At 46.5% G+C, this 15,054-nt stretch overlaps 1 protein-coding gene across 1 annotated transcript in view; it reads right to left on the reverse strand.

Moving 5' to 3' along the window:
• Positions 1-1,590: 1,590 nt before the first annotated feature.
• CHMP4B (charged multivesicular body protein 4B) overlaps positions 1,591-15,054 on the reverse strand; it is a 41,349-nt gene continuing 27,885 nt past the window's right edge. The window contains exons 2-5 of the mRNA XM_032295225.1: positions 7,138-7,315; positions 4,829-4,943; positions 3,689-3,815; positions 1,591-2,466 (exon numbers count right to left, since the gene is read on the reverse strand). Of these exons, the coding sequence (XP_032151116.1) occupies positions 2,402-2,466; positions 3,689-3,815; positions 4,829-4,943; positions 7,138-7,315 (485 nt within the window). The 3' untranslated portion in view covers positions 1,591-2,401. The remainder of the gene's footprint in view (positions 2,467-3,688; positions 3,816-4,828; positions 4,944-7,137; positions 7,316-15,054) is intronic.

The following is a 15,054-nucleotide window of genomic DNA, read 5'->3' on the forward strand; positions in this document are numbered from 1 at the left end:
TGAGTGACAAAGTGAGACCCTATCTCAAAAAAAAAAAAAAAAGGGGGGGGGGAAGCCTCTATGTGTCCAGGGTGCTGGAGCAGAAGAATGCAAAGAATCTGGTTCTTGAAGATATGGTTGAACCACTACTCCAAACCCAGAACCCCACCACCACCACCAAGACTTCTTGTCCTGAGATTTTTAGACTGTAACCACCTTGACGGCAGGGACTCTGATGCCTGTACTCCTGGCATCTTAAATAGTACTTAGCACATAATAGGTGCTCAAGAAATATCTGTTGACTAAGTTTTCATGAATAAGCAAATGTCTTCACTGCTTATACCAGCGGGTTGAGGCTTCTGTTGCTTATAGCCAAGGAATCCTGACTCAATAACTTCTCTCTCTGGCCCCAAGATCCTCCTGAGAACAGGAGAGGGGCTGGGGATTACTTAACACTGTACCCCATGGGCCCTGGCACAAGACCCACACCTAGTAGGAATAAGCAGCTATTGATCAGAGGAGTCACAGACCCTGCCCTGGACCTGGCTTCCGGGTCAGCCAGAGCTGTAAGGTTGAGTCTGCAAGTTCCTCTCACATAGACTGAAGGCGAGAATCCCTGTGGCAGCTGATGAGAAGGGCTTAAGGAAGTCCACTGGGTCTCCCACACCAATGCAGGCTGAGGGGGTGGAAGCTGGCAGCCAGCACTGCCACTAGATTTGTCTTGAAGTGAAAGAACTTCTGAGACTAGCCAGACCCAACCTCCACACAAGTCATGAATTTTCAAGCCACTGTCTTCAAGTCCCAGTTCTAAGTATGGCAGCCCTGGGATGGCCCAATGATGGGTGAGGGACAGGGCATGAGCCACTCCACACAGACAGGACCTCAGAACTGATCTGTTCCCATCCCTTTGCTTTCCAGGTGAGAATGGGAGCCCCAGGGAGTGGAGGCAACTTGCCCCAGGGCGCCCCGTGAGCAATGATGGTGTCTCATTGTGAACTCAGGCTGGTTTTACTTTAAAAGGTATAGGATTGAGCACAGGGTGACAAGGGTGTCCTCTTAATAGTGCAAATTTGCATGCAGAATTAAGAATGAATATGTAGAGATCTACCTTTCTGGAGGGTCCACAGCATTCATCAGACTCTCAAGGGGATACAAGAACAAAGAAAAGGGGACAGAGTAGAAGAAGCTGGGCCAGAGTCATCTGCTGAGTCTCAGCAGTCCTGGGGTGAGCTCTGTGTCCCAGATTCTCAGTCACGCCCTACACTTCCTCCCCATGAGAAAGGCCATTTCTTCAATGTTCCCGATGAACCTTGTCGGATGATAAGGCTCCTGCTGGCACTGCCCGTGGACACTGGCAGAAAAGAAATAGGGAATACCCTGGAGTGCCCAAGAACCAACTCACCCTGAACTGGACCCAGAGAGTCTCCAAGCACAGTGAAGGCCAATCTAGAACTTGAACAGACTTCTAGTAAGACAAGCTCTGCTCTTTGGTTCAAAGTGTTGACACACATCATGGTTAAGTCTCCAGGTTTCCGGACTCCACTGTACACCTTGCCGGTCTGGAAAGGGTCAGCTCCCGAGGCAAATGATAGATTAAACACAACAGCAAAGTATGAAAATTAATCGAGATATTTAATAGACAGTGCAAACCATAATTTCATCTGAATATAAATGTATGCACATGTTTCCAATGAGTTATCTATCAGTTATCACAAACGGCAACAAGGACCTTATAGCTATGTTAGAAAACTGTATAGTTGGAACTTAATTCTAACAATCTCACTTGCTCTCAAGAGAACACCATCCATTTCAAATCAATGTCACAAACTCCAAAAGACCAGGGGAGCAAGGAGGTGGGGAGTGGGCCAGAGTGGCAAACACAGGGCCAGTACACAAGTGATGGACAGAAATACAACTCTGGAGGAAATCAAAATCAGATGCATTATTACAGCTAAGGGCAAGGAAAAGCCTATGGCTTTTTAAAAATGACTTTTCTGCCAGTACCATACAAGTATACAAAGAGATGTGCGGCAAGTCAACTGACTTACAAGGACAGAGGCTACATTTCAGGTCATTTCAACTGTAATCGGTAGACCCTTTCCATTGAGGATTCAGCAGTGGAGTCAGCGTAGTCCAGAAGCTTAATGTTGGATTTGCAAATACAGTTTATTTTACAGAAATTCAACATTATAAACAGCAGGCACTTCCCACCCCACCCACCCCCTCCCCCCGCCCATCCCACCAGGTGCAGACCATGCTATGCAGAGAGTGAGCAGCAATGCAGCCCTACTGCTTTGGAGTGAGAGTTGAGAGCGATGGAACCTGCCTGCACCACGTCCTGCCTGCCCCGCACACACACACACACGCCTGCTCGCTGCGCAGGCCACCAGAGTCTGTCTGGGCCCAGCCCGCGCTGGACCTGTTACATGGATCCAGCCCAGTTCTCCAATTCCTTCATGTCGTCGTCTTCTTCTTCTTTCTTCTTGGCTATGTGAAAAGAGAAAAGGCTGTTTAGGACAGCTGGTGCTTTCAACATGTTCTGGCTGGACACTGGGGCTGCCTGCGCTCCATGGCGTCTGTGAAACAGCCCTGCCCTGTGGCCAGTCTCCTCTCCAGGCTGTAGGCAGACTGCTCCTTGGTGCCTAAAAGCTACCACATAAAACTCTGGTTTTCCACATAAAACTATGGAAAACCAACACACTTTGGCAGTGCCCACCCTCCGCCTCCAGCAGCCCAGACAAAGCAAGAATTCTACACAGAGGCCATCGGGATTCCCACGAGGCCTTGGGCCCAGAGCCTCCAAAGTGGGAGGAGAGTGGGAAGAACCCCCCAAGAGATCTAATCCTTGCCAACCCCCATTTTCACCTCCAGTGGCTTGACCCATGGCTACACAGCTCCAGGAGGCTTGCTGGATGGCCTCTGCCTACACAAGACTCCAGGCAGCTGACTCCACTTGAGAGGGCCATCTCCTCTTTATACACAAGAGAGGGAGGAGACCACACTGTCATGCACCGCCCCCAGGACGCTCTCTCATGCCGTATCAAATTGCCTCACTTTTTCTAGAAGTTCTGTGTGGATTACTTCTATCTGGGAGTGAAATACTGTGCAAGGGGATGCAGAAAGGGAAGAAGGAGGAAATGAAGGTTTTACAGAGCCAGGTCTCTAAAGGTGTTGAAGCTGTTTCCTTTGCCCAGGGGCTGCCTCTAGGGGCCAGGGCTTTTGCAGGCATGCACAGTACAGGATACTAGACATCGGCAAGAGCTGCCCTGCACTTGAGCTCTCACACCTGCTCACAATGCCTGGAACTTTCTCTTCTTTAGTAAAATAGGAAAAAATCATTCTAGAAAAGAGGCTCTCAACTGGGGGTGATCCTCCCAACCCCTACCAAGGGACATCTGGCCATGTCTGAAGACATTTTTGGTTGACATAACTCAGGGCCCGAACATCCACAGTGTGCCGGACAACCCTGCCCTCACCCTCCATCTCTCTGCCCAGAGAGTTAACTGGCCATGTCCATAGCATCAAGATTAAGAAATCCTGTTCTAGAGAGAAATCAGAAAAAGGCAGGTGACATGGCCTCTGTGGCCATTACAATGGATCCTATCTAATTCTCAATCTTGGGCAAGCTCAGGACACAAACCAAAGCCAGCCGACCAAGATCACCCGCCATATGCCCTCATGGGTGTATCATAACTCTAGAAGCACTCACCAGGTTTTGATGGTAGGGCTATAGAGGGAACATTTGGTAGAGGGACTGTTTCAGGTCCACTGATTTCCAGCAAATTCTTGTCTAGTTCCTCTTGTTCTAGTTCTTCTAATTCCGCCATGAGCTCATCCTGGTAAAAGGAAACACAATGCGAGTGCCCTCCCTGGGAATCCCAGACCCCATGGTCATGCCCCCTACCTAATTAATGCTCAGTAGAGACACACACCCCTCTGAGAAGGTCTGCAGGGAGGTGAACTCCAGGTTCCACACACTGTGATTCAAATATCCTAAAGCAGCTTCTGTTGGGGAACATATCACTGCTGCACATCACTGATGTACACCTCTGGTGTCCTGCACTAGACTGTGAGCATCTGGGGGAGGGGATCGTATCTTTGCCTTCCTGTTTCTTTGGCTCAGAGCTCGACACATGAGTGAATGCTCAGGAATGCTTGCTGATTTGAAATGAACTTGATTCATCCATCAAACTCCGGTCTGAAGACATGAAAACCCTGGTGTTGAGAGCCAAAGGTAAGACCTGCAGGCTGTTTTCTCAGCCATACAGCAGGGGTCAGAAAGCACAAAGAAAGGTCCAGTAGAGGGGAGCAGAGCTTCAGGAGACTCAAATCTAGCACAGAATGAAGTGCCTTCAGCAGGGGCTGGTACTGTATTTTAAAAACCTAAGAGATTCAAGACCCCAAATTGCGACAGCAGAAACTGGCAGGTCCCAAGATCCAGACAGATCCCTCGGGTCAGGGGTAAGTCCTCCCTCCTTGGCTTTACCTTTCCCTCATGCTGGAGCTGTCTGAGGGCAAATCCTGTGAACTTCTCCAGGGCCTGGTCATCTCTGCTGCCCAGCTCTGTGCCAGGGCCTGCCTTGGAAAGGTGCAGGCTAGCTACTTGTTGGAATCAGTTAGTGACCTGAAGCCTGCTGAAGGGTCCTGATGAATGTTCCTTTACTCTACATAAGCTTCTACCCCAAATAGGGAAAGTGTCCCTTACAATGCAGAATCCAGACAGGGTTAACACCATGCCCTGTCTCTGTCCAAGTCCAAATACTCCCTGCCTGAGAGTCTTAAAAGCACATCAAGGGGCAGCCTACAGGGGTTGTTTGTGAAGCTTACGGAATCCGTACAAACCACTCACCTCGTCAAACTCTTCTCCAAACCCTACGGGTTTTGAAATTGCTGTTGAAATCTCCTCTGCAAGTTCTTGCTGGTCAGCAATGTCCTGCATTAACTCATCAACTTTATCGATGTCCCTTCAAATGAAATGGATAGGTATCGTGTCAATTTATTAGGCAGTGTAAAGAGGGCCTGCAAGGCAAGGCAGGAGCAAAAACTGGGCCCCCACACCATCAGCTTCCCAACCACACCCCCTGCAATTAACTCCCTCTGAGGAGTTACTTAGCATTTACTGCCTGCCTTCTCCCCTTTAAAATAGAGAATCACAGACTCAAGGGGATAGGAATGTCCTTAAGACACTACCCAGTCCAACATCCTAAGGAAATAAGGCTTAGCAAAGTCAGGTGGCACTCTCAAGGTCCTACGTCCAAATTAGTAAACATGTCAGTTAAGACCACAGGGTTTTAACTCCTGGGCCAACAGCTCTTTTTCAAGCCCAAGAGTAACTCCATACAGGGGGAAGTAAAAGCACAAATCACAGAAGACAGCCACGCCGCCTGACAGGCCTTCCATCTACTCAGTCCACCTATGGATCCTCTAGGGCCCCAAAGGAAAGGCAAATACGCAGAATTTTCTTCTATACACTGTCAATCATAAAACCTATAATTACTCAAGACAATATATACACATACACATCAATATTTGCACAGTATTTAATGAGCTCCCTGATAGGTTTCTAGGAGAAAACAGAAATGAGGCATATATATCATCAATCAAGCACCTCGCTCCAGTGAACATCCACCTCAGACAAAACCTCACTTATCTGAAGGCTACTTCTCCTGCAACCTCTATTTCTAGAGCAAGATCATCACACTTTTTCTGCAAAGGGCCAGATAGTAAATACTGTAGAATTTATGGCCACAGAGTCTCTGCTGCAAATACTCAACCCTGCTGCATAGCACAAAAGCTGCCACAGACAATATGTAAATTAAGGGGCATGATTGTATTTTGCTAAAACTTTTAAGGCCAGGCATGGTGACTCACATCTGTAATCCTAAAACTTTGAGAGGCTGGGGAGGGAGGATCACTTGAGGCCAGGAATTTGAGACCAGCCTGGGCAACATAGTGAGACCCCATCCCTACAGAAAATTTTAAAAATTACCCAGGCATGATGTCACACACCTGTAGTCCTAAAATTGGGCCACAGCACTCCAGCCCAGAAAGACACAGCAAGACCCTGCCTCAAATAATAATAAAACTTTATTTACAAAACAGATGGCAAGCCCATAGGGTGCATTTCCATGCTTTCCCTACCCATTGGACAGCACAGCTGAGTACCCAAAAGGAAGCAAAAAAGGCTCCTAGCACCCCAAATATATGCTGCCAAATCTAAGCACTAAAACAAATGCAGATTTTTTTTTTTTTTTAACTGAGATGGAGTCTTGTTCTGTAACCCAGGCTGGAGTGCAGTGGCACAATCTCAGCTCATTGCAACTTCCGCCTCCTGGGTTCAAACGATTCTCCTGCCTCAGCCTCCAGTAGCTGGGATTACAGGCACACGCCAAAACACCTGGCTAATTTTTGTATTTTTATTAGACAAGGGGTTTCAACCATGTTGGTCAGGCTGGTCTCGAACTCCCGACCTCAGGTGATCCGCTTGCCTCAGCCTCCCGAAGTGCTGGGATTATAGGCATGAGCCACCACGCCTGGCCCAAATGCAGATTTTATTCATGAGAGAGGCCTTCATTTGGAGCCTCCTTACCTTGGCCTTTAGTTACAATCATAACAAGCTTGGTTATCTAGTTTCTTAGGCCACTGTCATGAGAGGTAGCCATACAGGGGAAGGACTGCTGAGGGCAAGATCATTGTCAATATGACAGCTACAGCTGGAGAGCAACGGAGAAGGCAGACAACTCCATCAAAAGCAGACACCGGAACAGAGAGGTCCAAAGCTCTCGGATGAACCACATATTTCAGGACCCCCGACGGCATCGGGGGAAAATCATGGGCACTGATTCTAATCCCATTTCTATCCAAGCTCCCATGTCACACAGCTTCCCCACCTTCATAACCAGAGGTCTGGAAAAGAGGACCTTCTAAAGAGAACCTTTCCAGCTTGAGACTATGCTCATCACAATAACACTGAATTACTCAGAAAATATTTATGCATCCCATGAGATCTGCTTCCGAAGGCACATCATCTATTTTAGGAGTTCCAAAAAAGAATGAGAATTAAAACAAACTCGGTGCTTGAATAGGTAAGTCAAGGGATCTGTGTGCCCAAGGCCATGGCCTGGGTGCCCCGTGGCGCAGGGGCAGGTGGACACGTACATGTTGTCGTGGGCCGCCTTCATGGCCTTGGCGGCATAACCCATGTTCTTGAGCACCTCGGTGTTGGTGTTAGCGTTCTCCAGGGCCTCCCGCTGGAACTCAATGGTTGATAATGTGCCGTCGATCTGTGCCAGCTGCTTCTCATACCTTTTCTTACGCTTCAGTGCCTGGAGGGCCGCTGCATGGGGGAGAAAACAGGGTTTCAGAGAGCCCAGGCACAGGGTGAGTCCTAGTGTTCACCGAGTCTTCTCCCCAACTCTACTGGAAGCACCTCTGTTGTTGCTTCCACTATAGCAGAGGGTTCATAAATTCTACACAGAGAGCACATTCAATTTTCTACAAAAACCTAAAATTCACATACCTCAAAACATGGCCAGTGCTTGCCTCCAGTAACCATGCATACACACAAATCAAAGCAGAGACAGCCACTCGAGGAAGAAGACGCCCTGGGGTCAAACCCCAGCTCACAGGCTCAGAAGAGCTACTTAGCTTCACAGATGGGGTCAGTGTGAGCAGCAATGACATCATGTGTGTAAACACCTGGCACATTAATCAGTGTGTATACCCCTCAAAAAAAGCGGCTCTCATTATTATAAAGCAACTTTAAAGTACCATTTTATGCCAACTACATTACAGAAATAATAAATATAATGACCATACCAAATACTAGATCAGTTTGGATTAAAAATGCTATTTCACTCATAGCCAACAACTCTGTAAACTGTTACAATGCTTCCGAAAAGTAACACGGCAACACAGCAACAATCATCCTGATGTTCTTACCCTCTGACGCAGTGGTTTCCTTCTGGAAATGTATTCACAAGCAAAAAGCCCCATGCCTGAAGATGGCTATGATAGCGTTCTCCATCATCGAAAACACAACTAAACTAAAGACAGACACGACTCCCTGCCGTGGCCAAACCTAGAGTCTGACCATTTGGTCAAGTCAGTGGCATCATCTGCCTTAGCCTCCTAGCACGTGGAGACCATGTGTAGAGATCATCTCCTGGGAAGGTCCAGTAGTCAAGGCAAGCAATTTGACCAAGGTGAACATGCAGAAAAACTGGCACCAAAACCACATCTCCCAACATGAAACCCAGATTTCCTTCCCTTCACGGTCTCAGTTCCACTCTTCGCACTGAAAAGTATCTTTAGCATACATCTTAGATGATGTTGGGGCTCAGAACACACCATCCCAAAATATGACCATAGGAAATGAGAATATACCACCACCAAACCCCCAAAATATACTTCTTTGGAATATTTTGAGCTGGTTATTCTGGGAAACTGGTAGCTCAAAAAGCTGTCCTTTCGTTTATTAAAAAAAAAAAAAAAAAAAGTACATCTAGGAAGGAAAGCTACATTACTAAAATTATCTGTGTCAGGAAGAGGGCTGCTCCAGGCAACTTTTACTACCTAAGAGACTTTTATCTGCATAACACAACCTTTATTCACCACACAGTAATTCTTCCCCTCACCCTCCCATGACTTGTGTCCCCACCCCCAGCCCAAGCTCCTATTCTTTTCAGTAACTCAGGATGCTATATAAGCTTCAAGCATCTGACTCTTCTTCAAGTCTCATATTTTGTGTGACTTCCACATGTACATAGGCAACTAAATATGGTTTTTCTCTTGTTAATCTGTCTTACATCAATTTAGTTGCTAGCCCAGCCAAAGAACCTAGAAGAGAAGCTATTTTTTGCTCCCCTGCAATGAGCATCAAAAACCAGGAAGGAGGCTTAGCACAGACTCTGTCAGAAGAAATGGCTGAGCTGGACTGGGCTGGGTCAGGAGCACTAGCCTTACACACATGCACCCAGCACGCACATTCTCCCATGTCCTGGAGTTCCAGACCACGGCCAGCTCCTGCAGACTGGAGGTCACAAGCCTTCCCCCACGGAGCTGTGGTTTCTCCATACGTCACATGAATAGGTCCCATGGTCTTTCTACTCACACCCCCTGTTGGCATGAAATTCTGTCCTAAGGACCATTTGCCAAGGGAAAATGCGTATAGCAGTCCACAGTTCCTCTAAAAGCAGCAGAAAAATTCTCCCAGCCAGTCTTTCCAACGAATGCTGACCAAAATACATACATACACACATGAAGAGAACTCATAAAACATCTGAACAACAATGAAATGTGCCTCATTAAAATCTGAAAATCCACTTAATCCGTTATCTTCCTTGATTCTGATATAGGCCGGAATGGTCCCTGACTTCAAGAAACTCATCCTGCAGTCACACCATGGGATCCTCAAGACCCTTCACTCTCACCTTCTGGTAGTACTAAGTCGGGCTCACTTCATAAAGGCCTCAAAATAGCGACCCTTTAAGGTTCGAATGACCACCCCTTTTAGTTCATGAGAAAACTGAGGTTCAGAGATGTCATGTGACTCAGCTCAGGTAACTGGCAGAGAAGTGACTTAAACCAGGCATGGAACCCCAAAGTCCATGCCCTGCCATTATGTTATGGCTCCCACTTAATGAAAAAGGAAGGATACTGCCCTGGAGGGGTCATCCAGTCCTGCAGGGAGTGACAGGGGGATGGTGGGAGCACAGAAGAGGGAATGAAATCCAACCGTTCCTTTGCTGAAAAATTCTTAGTAGCTCTGTTTGCCACATGGTTTAATATGGCCTAGCAAGTCCTGCAGAGGCAAGGCATTAGAAGTCTCTCGGCAAGTCCAAGTCCTGGGAGGCCTAGCATAAGGTCTACAGAACTGCCTTTGCCATCAGTAATGTCAGAGGGAAGAGGTCCTGGAGAAGTCTTGTGAGTGCCCCAGGGCGTGCGGCTACTGGTCTGCTTCCTGTGACTTCCTTGGTGCTGTGCTGCTTTCCCACAAAAGCCATAACCTAGACATACTCTAATCACCAAGTGAATCCTTCTAAGATCAAGTGCCAATGACCCATAGGTACCCCTTTCCCTAGTCCCCTCCAGCCAGCTCCACCACCCACAGCCCTGCCCGCCATTCAAGATTCACCAAGGCCTTCCAGGCCGGCATGGTGGCTCATGCCTGTAATCCCAGCACTTTGGGAGGCCGAGGTGGGTGGATCACCTGAGGTCAGGTGTTAGAGATCAGCCTGGTCAACATAGTGAAACCCCATCTCTACTAAAAATACAAAAATTAGCCAGGCGTGGTGGTGCACACCTGTAGTCCCAGCTACTCCGGAGGCTGAGGCAGGAGAACTGCTGGAGCCCAGGAGGTGGAGGTTGCAGTGAGCCAAGATCATGCCACTGCAGTCCAGCCTGGGCAACAGAGCAAGACTCCATTTCAGGGGGGAGAAAAAAAAAAAGATGCACCAAGGCCTTCCAAGAGCCTGCTGCGTGATGGTGAAAAAGCAACAGGCAGTCCCATCTGACTCCTATTTCATTTAATTATCCAGAGATCCCAAATCCCAGATCCCAAATGAACAAGGAGACTGGGGATTCGAAAGGTGATGCAGCTCAGCCAAGTCATCCTGCTGCCAAGTGAGGAGGGGAGTGGTCTGTGTGACTCCCAGCCCTATGCTCTTCCTCACGGGCTCAGAATGACAGCAAGTGACTCTGAGACAGTTCTTAACAGCAAACACTCTTTGACAGAGCTGCCTTGCTTTTCAGTGTCCCGGGTGTAGCAGGAGCTTGATAAAATGCTTATGAAACTGGTTTTATACAGTCAGCTACATTCTTATATTTAAAACCAAAGTTACTTCTCTATTAACATCATAGATTTAGAACTGCTTTTTCTCCAATACATTTTCCATTGAGAGTAACTCCTTGTATGCTAATCCTAACTTCCTCTGACCTCCACCCCCACATCTAAAATCCCCCAAACAATATATGATCTGGAAGCAAATACCCAAATATACCAGGGAGGAAAGCAAGAGCCCATCCTTACCCCGAATAAAATAATGCTGATATTATTCATCTTTACAGATCAGCAATCCAGCACAATGAATGATATACAGTAAGTGCTTAGTATCTACTAAATTGAACCTTCAATTTCATTTGTTTTACAAGGTTTTCATATATTGTATCCAGGGTTCCTCACGGGGGACGCACCCACATTTTATCTCCTGTGCACCTCTGACCCAGAGAATTGATGTCTTACTGAAACACAGGCTAGAACGATCATCTGGCAGCATTCCTCCTGGCCCATAAAACAGGGACTTGCATCAAGCACCTGGCTGTGAGGTGTGCCCTCTCATACTGGGGATAGGTCCTGAGCAAACAATATGAGGGACAGTCCCAGGGAATGCCCCCAGGACTCCCCTGCCTGCCTGCAGGGTTCACACAGCCTCTTTCCCTCCCTGCAGCGAACTCTCCACGACTGTTGATTTTTTTTTTTTTAATCTAGATCTATCTGCTGTGTGTGTTTCTCAACTAGTTGAGAATTCCAAAGAGAAAGGCTACACGATTAATTTTCCCTACAGAAACCCCCAAACAGGCTTCATGTGTAAAGTAACCTTGAAAATAGATATGGGGTCAACATCTGTGCTGCAAAAGCAGATGTAGACAAATATTTACAGCACTTGAACCATCTCCTGTATCTCACAAATGTGCGGCACCAGTGGTGAGGTATATATACCAGGGCATATTAAAGGCTCAGAGGTATTGGAGTGTTTCCATGAATAAAATGCCATTCTTCTTGAATAATACTACACTTAGTAAAACTTCCTCCATCCCAGGCTTATTTTTGATGACAGAAATTTGCTTCTGTTTGTAACCAACCCACTGTTTTCATAAATATTAAACATATTGGTTCTTAATGTCTTGCCTTAACTTCTCCAAATTCCTGATGGTTAGATTACAAAACAAGTACTGGGTTAAAGAGAAGCTGTTAATCTAAATCAAATATTCAAAAAAGAGGTGTCTAAAGAAATCCCTTTTCTGCCAGAGAACCCCCAGTGTCATTTATAAACACAATGGCTTTAACAATTGAAATCTAACCCAGGCCAATAGACATTTAAGAGGTTGCTTTTAGATGGGAAAAAAAAAAAGTCCATGGAATCTCCATATTTAATTATGCCTTTGCCGGTTCCAAGAGAGTAATTACAGCAGCAATTACAGAATCTAATAACCAGCTTTATTGGCTCTGAAAGCTGAAGCAAAAACAACTCCAACCATGTTGAAATAAACATTGGTCTCCAGACAGTTGCTTCATTAGACCCTCTAAACAGCTATTAAGAGGAAAGATACAGAAGAGATACCCTAAGAAGCAGAGACCAGTCAAAAAGACATTCACCCAGGATGGAAACCCTTTCTGCAAGGCAACAGTTAGTGATTACAGAAACCATTTTGAAAGAACGTATCAGTTCGATACAACTAGACAGGAGGTTCCTTTCTCCTAGGCAAGCATGACTTCTCTGAAGAGCTGCTGAGGAGGGCAAGTCTGCCTGTTCCAAATCTGGGGGTGTTCAGTATACTGGTAAATAGCCCGGGGCATCTTAATAGATGCCAAGAAGTCATAACTATACACTCATTACCAGTATAGACAAATTCAGGAATGGAGGGAAGGAGGGTCCAATAATAATCTCACTAAATGAATGGCGGTGTCTACAGTCCTTTCGAAGACCCAAGAGTCTACATTTGAAGTCATCTAACAGAAGGTACAGGGCTGGGAGGGAACAGGGGTGCTGCTTTCCCACTCTCAGCATGAATGACAAAGCAAATGAACTCACTCCTGAGGACACTTACACACAAATGCAACCCCAGGACTCCAGCCTAAGTAAGTGTTCTGAAGAACCCTCAGCAGCCTGGTCCCAGCAGGGCTACTGGCAGGCAGGGAGCCAAGCAAGGCTGAGGGAGCCCCACTTGCCTGCCTCCAGCAATCACTCAGATAGATCCTCCTGGCTTATTCTGCCCGTGAATAAACTCAGATATTCAGGCTGCACTTAGCCAAGAGAACCATGCCTAGCCCTCAAGCCACTGGTTGCTTTGCTGGACGAAGAGAGTGATGGGGGTGTCATCTGTCATCTGCCCTGTATGTATGGGCAAGAAAAGACCCAAAGTCGAGTCTATAGCCATACCACTCAACTTAGCCAATGTTGTCTGATCTTGGAAGACCCCAAGTCAAAACAACACAGTTAGTCACCAATGTCAAAGAAACTCATCCTCCTGTAAAGATGGTTATAAGTGACCATCTTTGTACCACATGGCATTAGAGATCCCACCAAACTTTGACAAAATAAGAGTTATAATCATGCCATCAAGAATACAGCGGGCCTGAGGAACTCTTAGAGATAATGAAGGCTAGCCCCTCATTAGATAACTGAGAAAAATGATGTCCAGAATAGGCAGCACTGCTTGCCAGGACCCCACAGTGAGTTAGAGGAAGAACCAGGACTAGAACCCAGGTCTCTAGCCCAGGACTCTTTCCACCACCTCAAGTCTGTTGTCTCCAAATTTAGTTGCTACAAATAAACCAGTAGTTCCCTGTGCCATAAGGACAACAGTCTACCTAACGTTCTTTCATCTGGTTTCCAAACCCCGCCCTTGACAAACTCCATTTTAAAGCTCATGCTTATATATGAAAGAACCAAAAAGCTACCTGGTTTGCTCCCTAGGTCCTCAGATAGAAGGGGGAAAAAAATAATGGGAAAGAGGTGCTAATCAGGCTGGTTCAAGAGTCCCTTCCCCTAATGAGTGCTGTTGATACACCTGCAGTTTCAGAAGGCAGGGCAGGGCTAGGCTCTCATTTCTCTACCCAGTGTGAGGATGGCTGGGACAGCATGAGAATACAGGAAGTTATCAGAAACCAAAAGGCACTTTGGAAGCCCAGACAGAGGCTGTTTTGTGTCCATTGCTGTTCAGACAGTGTCTCAGGCTCACCTGCAGGACAAGAGCATCATCCTGCAAAAGCTTTGGCACACTGTCCCTGACACTGCTGTCCACACACAGCTGGAGAGTTGAGGCAAGAGGTGCAGACAGCTTTTTTCAGAGCAGCCTCCTTCTCTGTGATGTATCTCCCTGTTCCTCTAATTTGCTCTCTGTGGCATGGAGCTAATGCACTCCATTTAGAGATGGCAAAATAAGTAGTTGTGTATGACCAGGAAATCAGAGTCTGAAACCCTGCTGACTTCATAAGCAAACACATAGGGAGCACAGTACTCCAATGCAAGGGAAAATTCTAGACAGAAAAAAAGCCCCTTATCTGCTTAAAAGGGACAACGATGGGTCGGGCACGGTGGCTCACGTCTATAATCCCAGGACTTTGGGAGACCAAGGCGGGTGGATCACGAGGTCAAGAGATTGAAACCATCCTGGTCAGTATGGTGAAACCCCATCTCTACTAAAAATACAAAAATTAGCTGGGCATGGTGGCACACACCTGTAGTCCCAGCCACTCGGGAGGCTGAGGCAGGAGAACTGCTTGAACCCAGGAGGTGGAGGTTGCAGTGAGCCGAGATCGTGCCATTGCACTCTAGCCTGGGTAACAAGAGTGAAACTCCGTCTCAAAAAAAAAAAAAAGAAAGGGACAAAGATGAAAGAAATAAGCTCCACAACTAACAACCTAACAGAATATCAAACTGCTCTAAATCATTTAAAGAGTACATACAAAGTGTATTCTGTAAAAAGCAAGATAAAACACACTCTGAGGTCAAACAAGCTTAGGAAATGCTGGGTCACATCAAGTTACAATGGTCATTTAGGGAGTACAGTTGTCCAGCTTCGATTTTCAGCTCCACCATCAAGTAAATTAGTGAATCTCACTAATAAACCTCATGATAGTAACACATACCTCATAGGGTTATTGTGAAGATTAAAGTGAGGTACGTTATGTAAAGCACCTGCCACAGGGCCTGACATGTAAATGTTGGTCACTGGTATTATTTACTGCAGGACTTCCCAGATCCTATTTTAATAGGAAGAAACACCGACACCCAACTGGCTCACCCAAAAAAAAAAAAAAAAAGAAAGAAAGAAAGAAAAAGAAAAGAAAGA

The sequence above is a fragment of the Sapajus apella genome, unplaced genomic scaffold, assembly GCF_009761245.1.
Source record: "Sapajus apella isolate SASKATOON/1434 unplaced genomic scaffold, GSC_monkey_1.0 scaffold33, whole genome shotgun sequence".
In the NCBI taxonomy this organism is placed as follows: domain Eukaryota; kingdom Metazoa; phylum Chordata; class Mammalia; order Primates; family Cebidae; genus Sapajus; species Sapajus apella.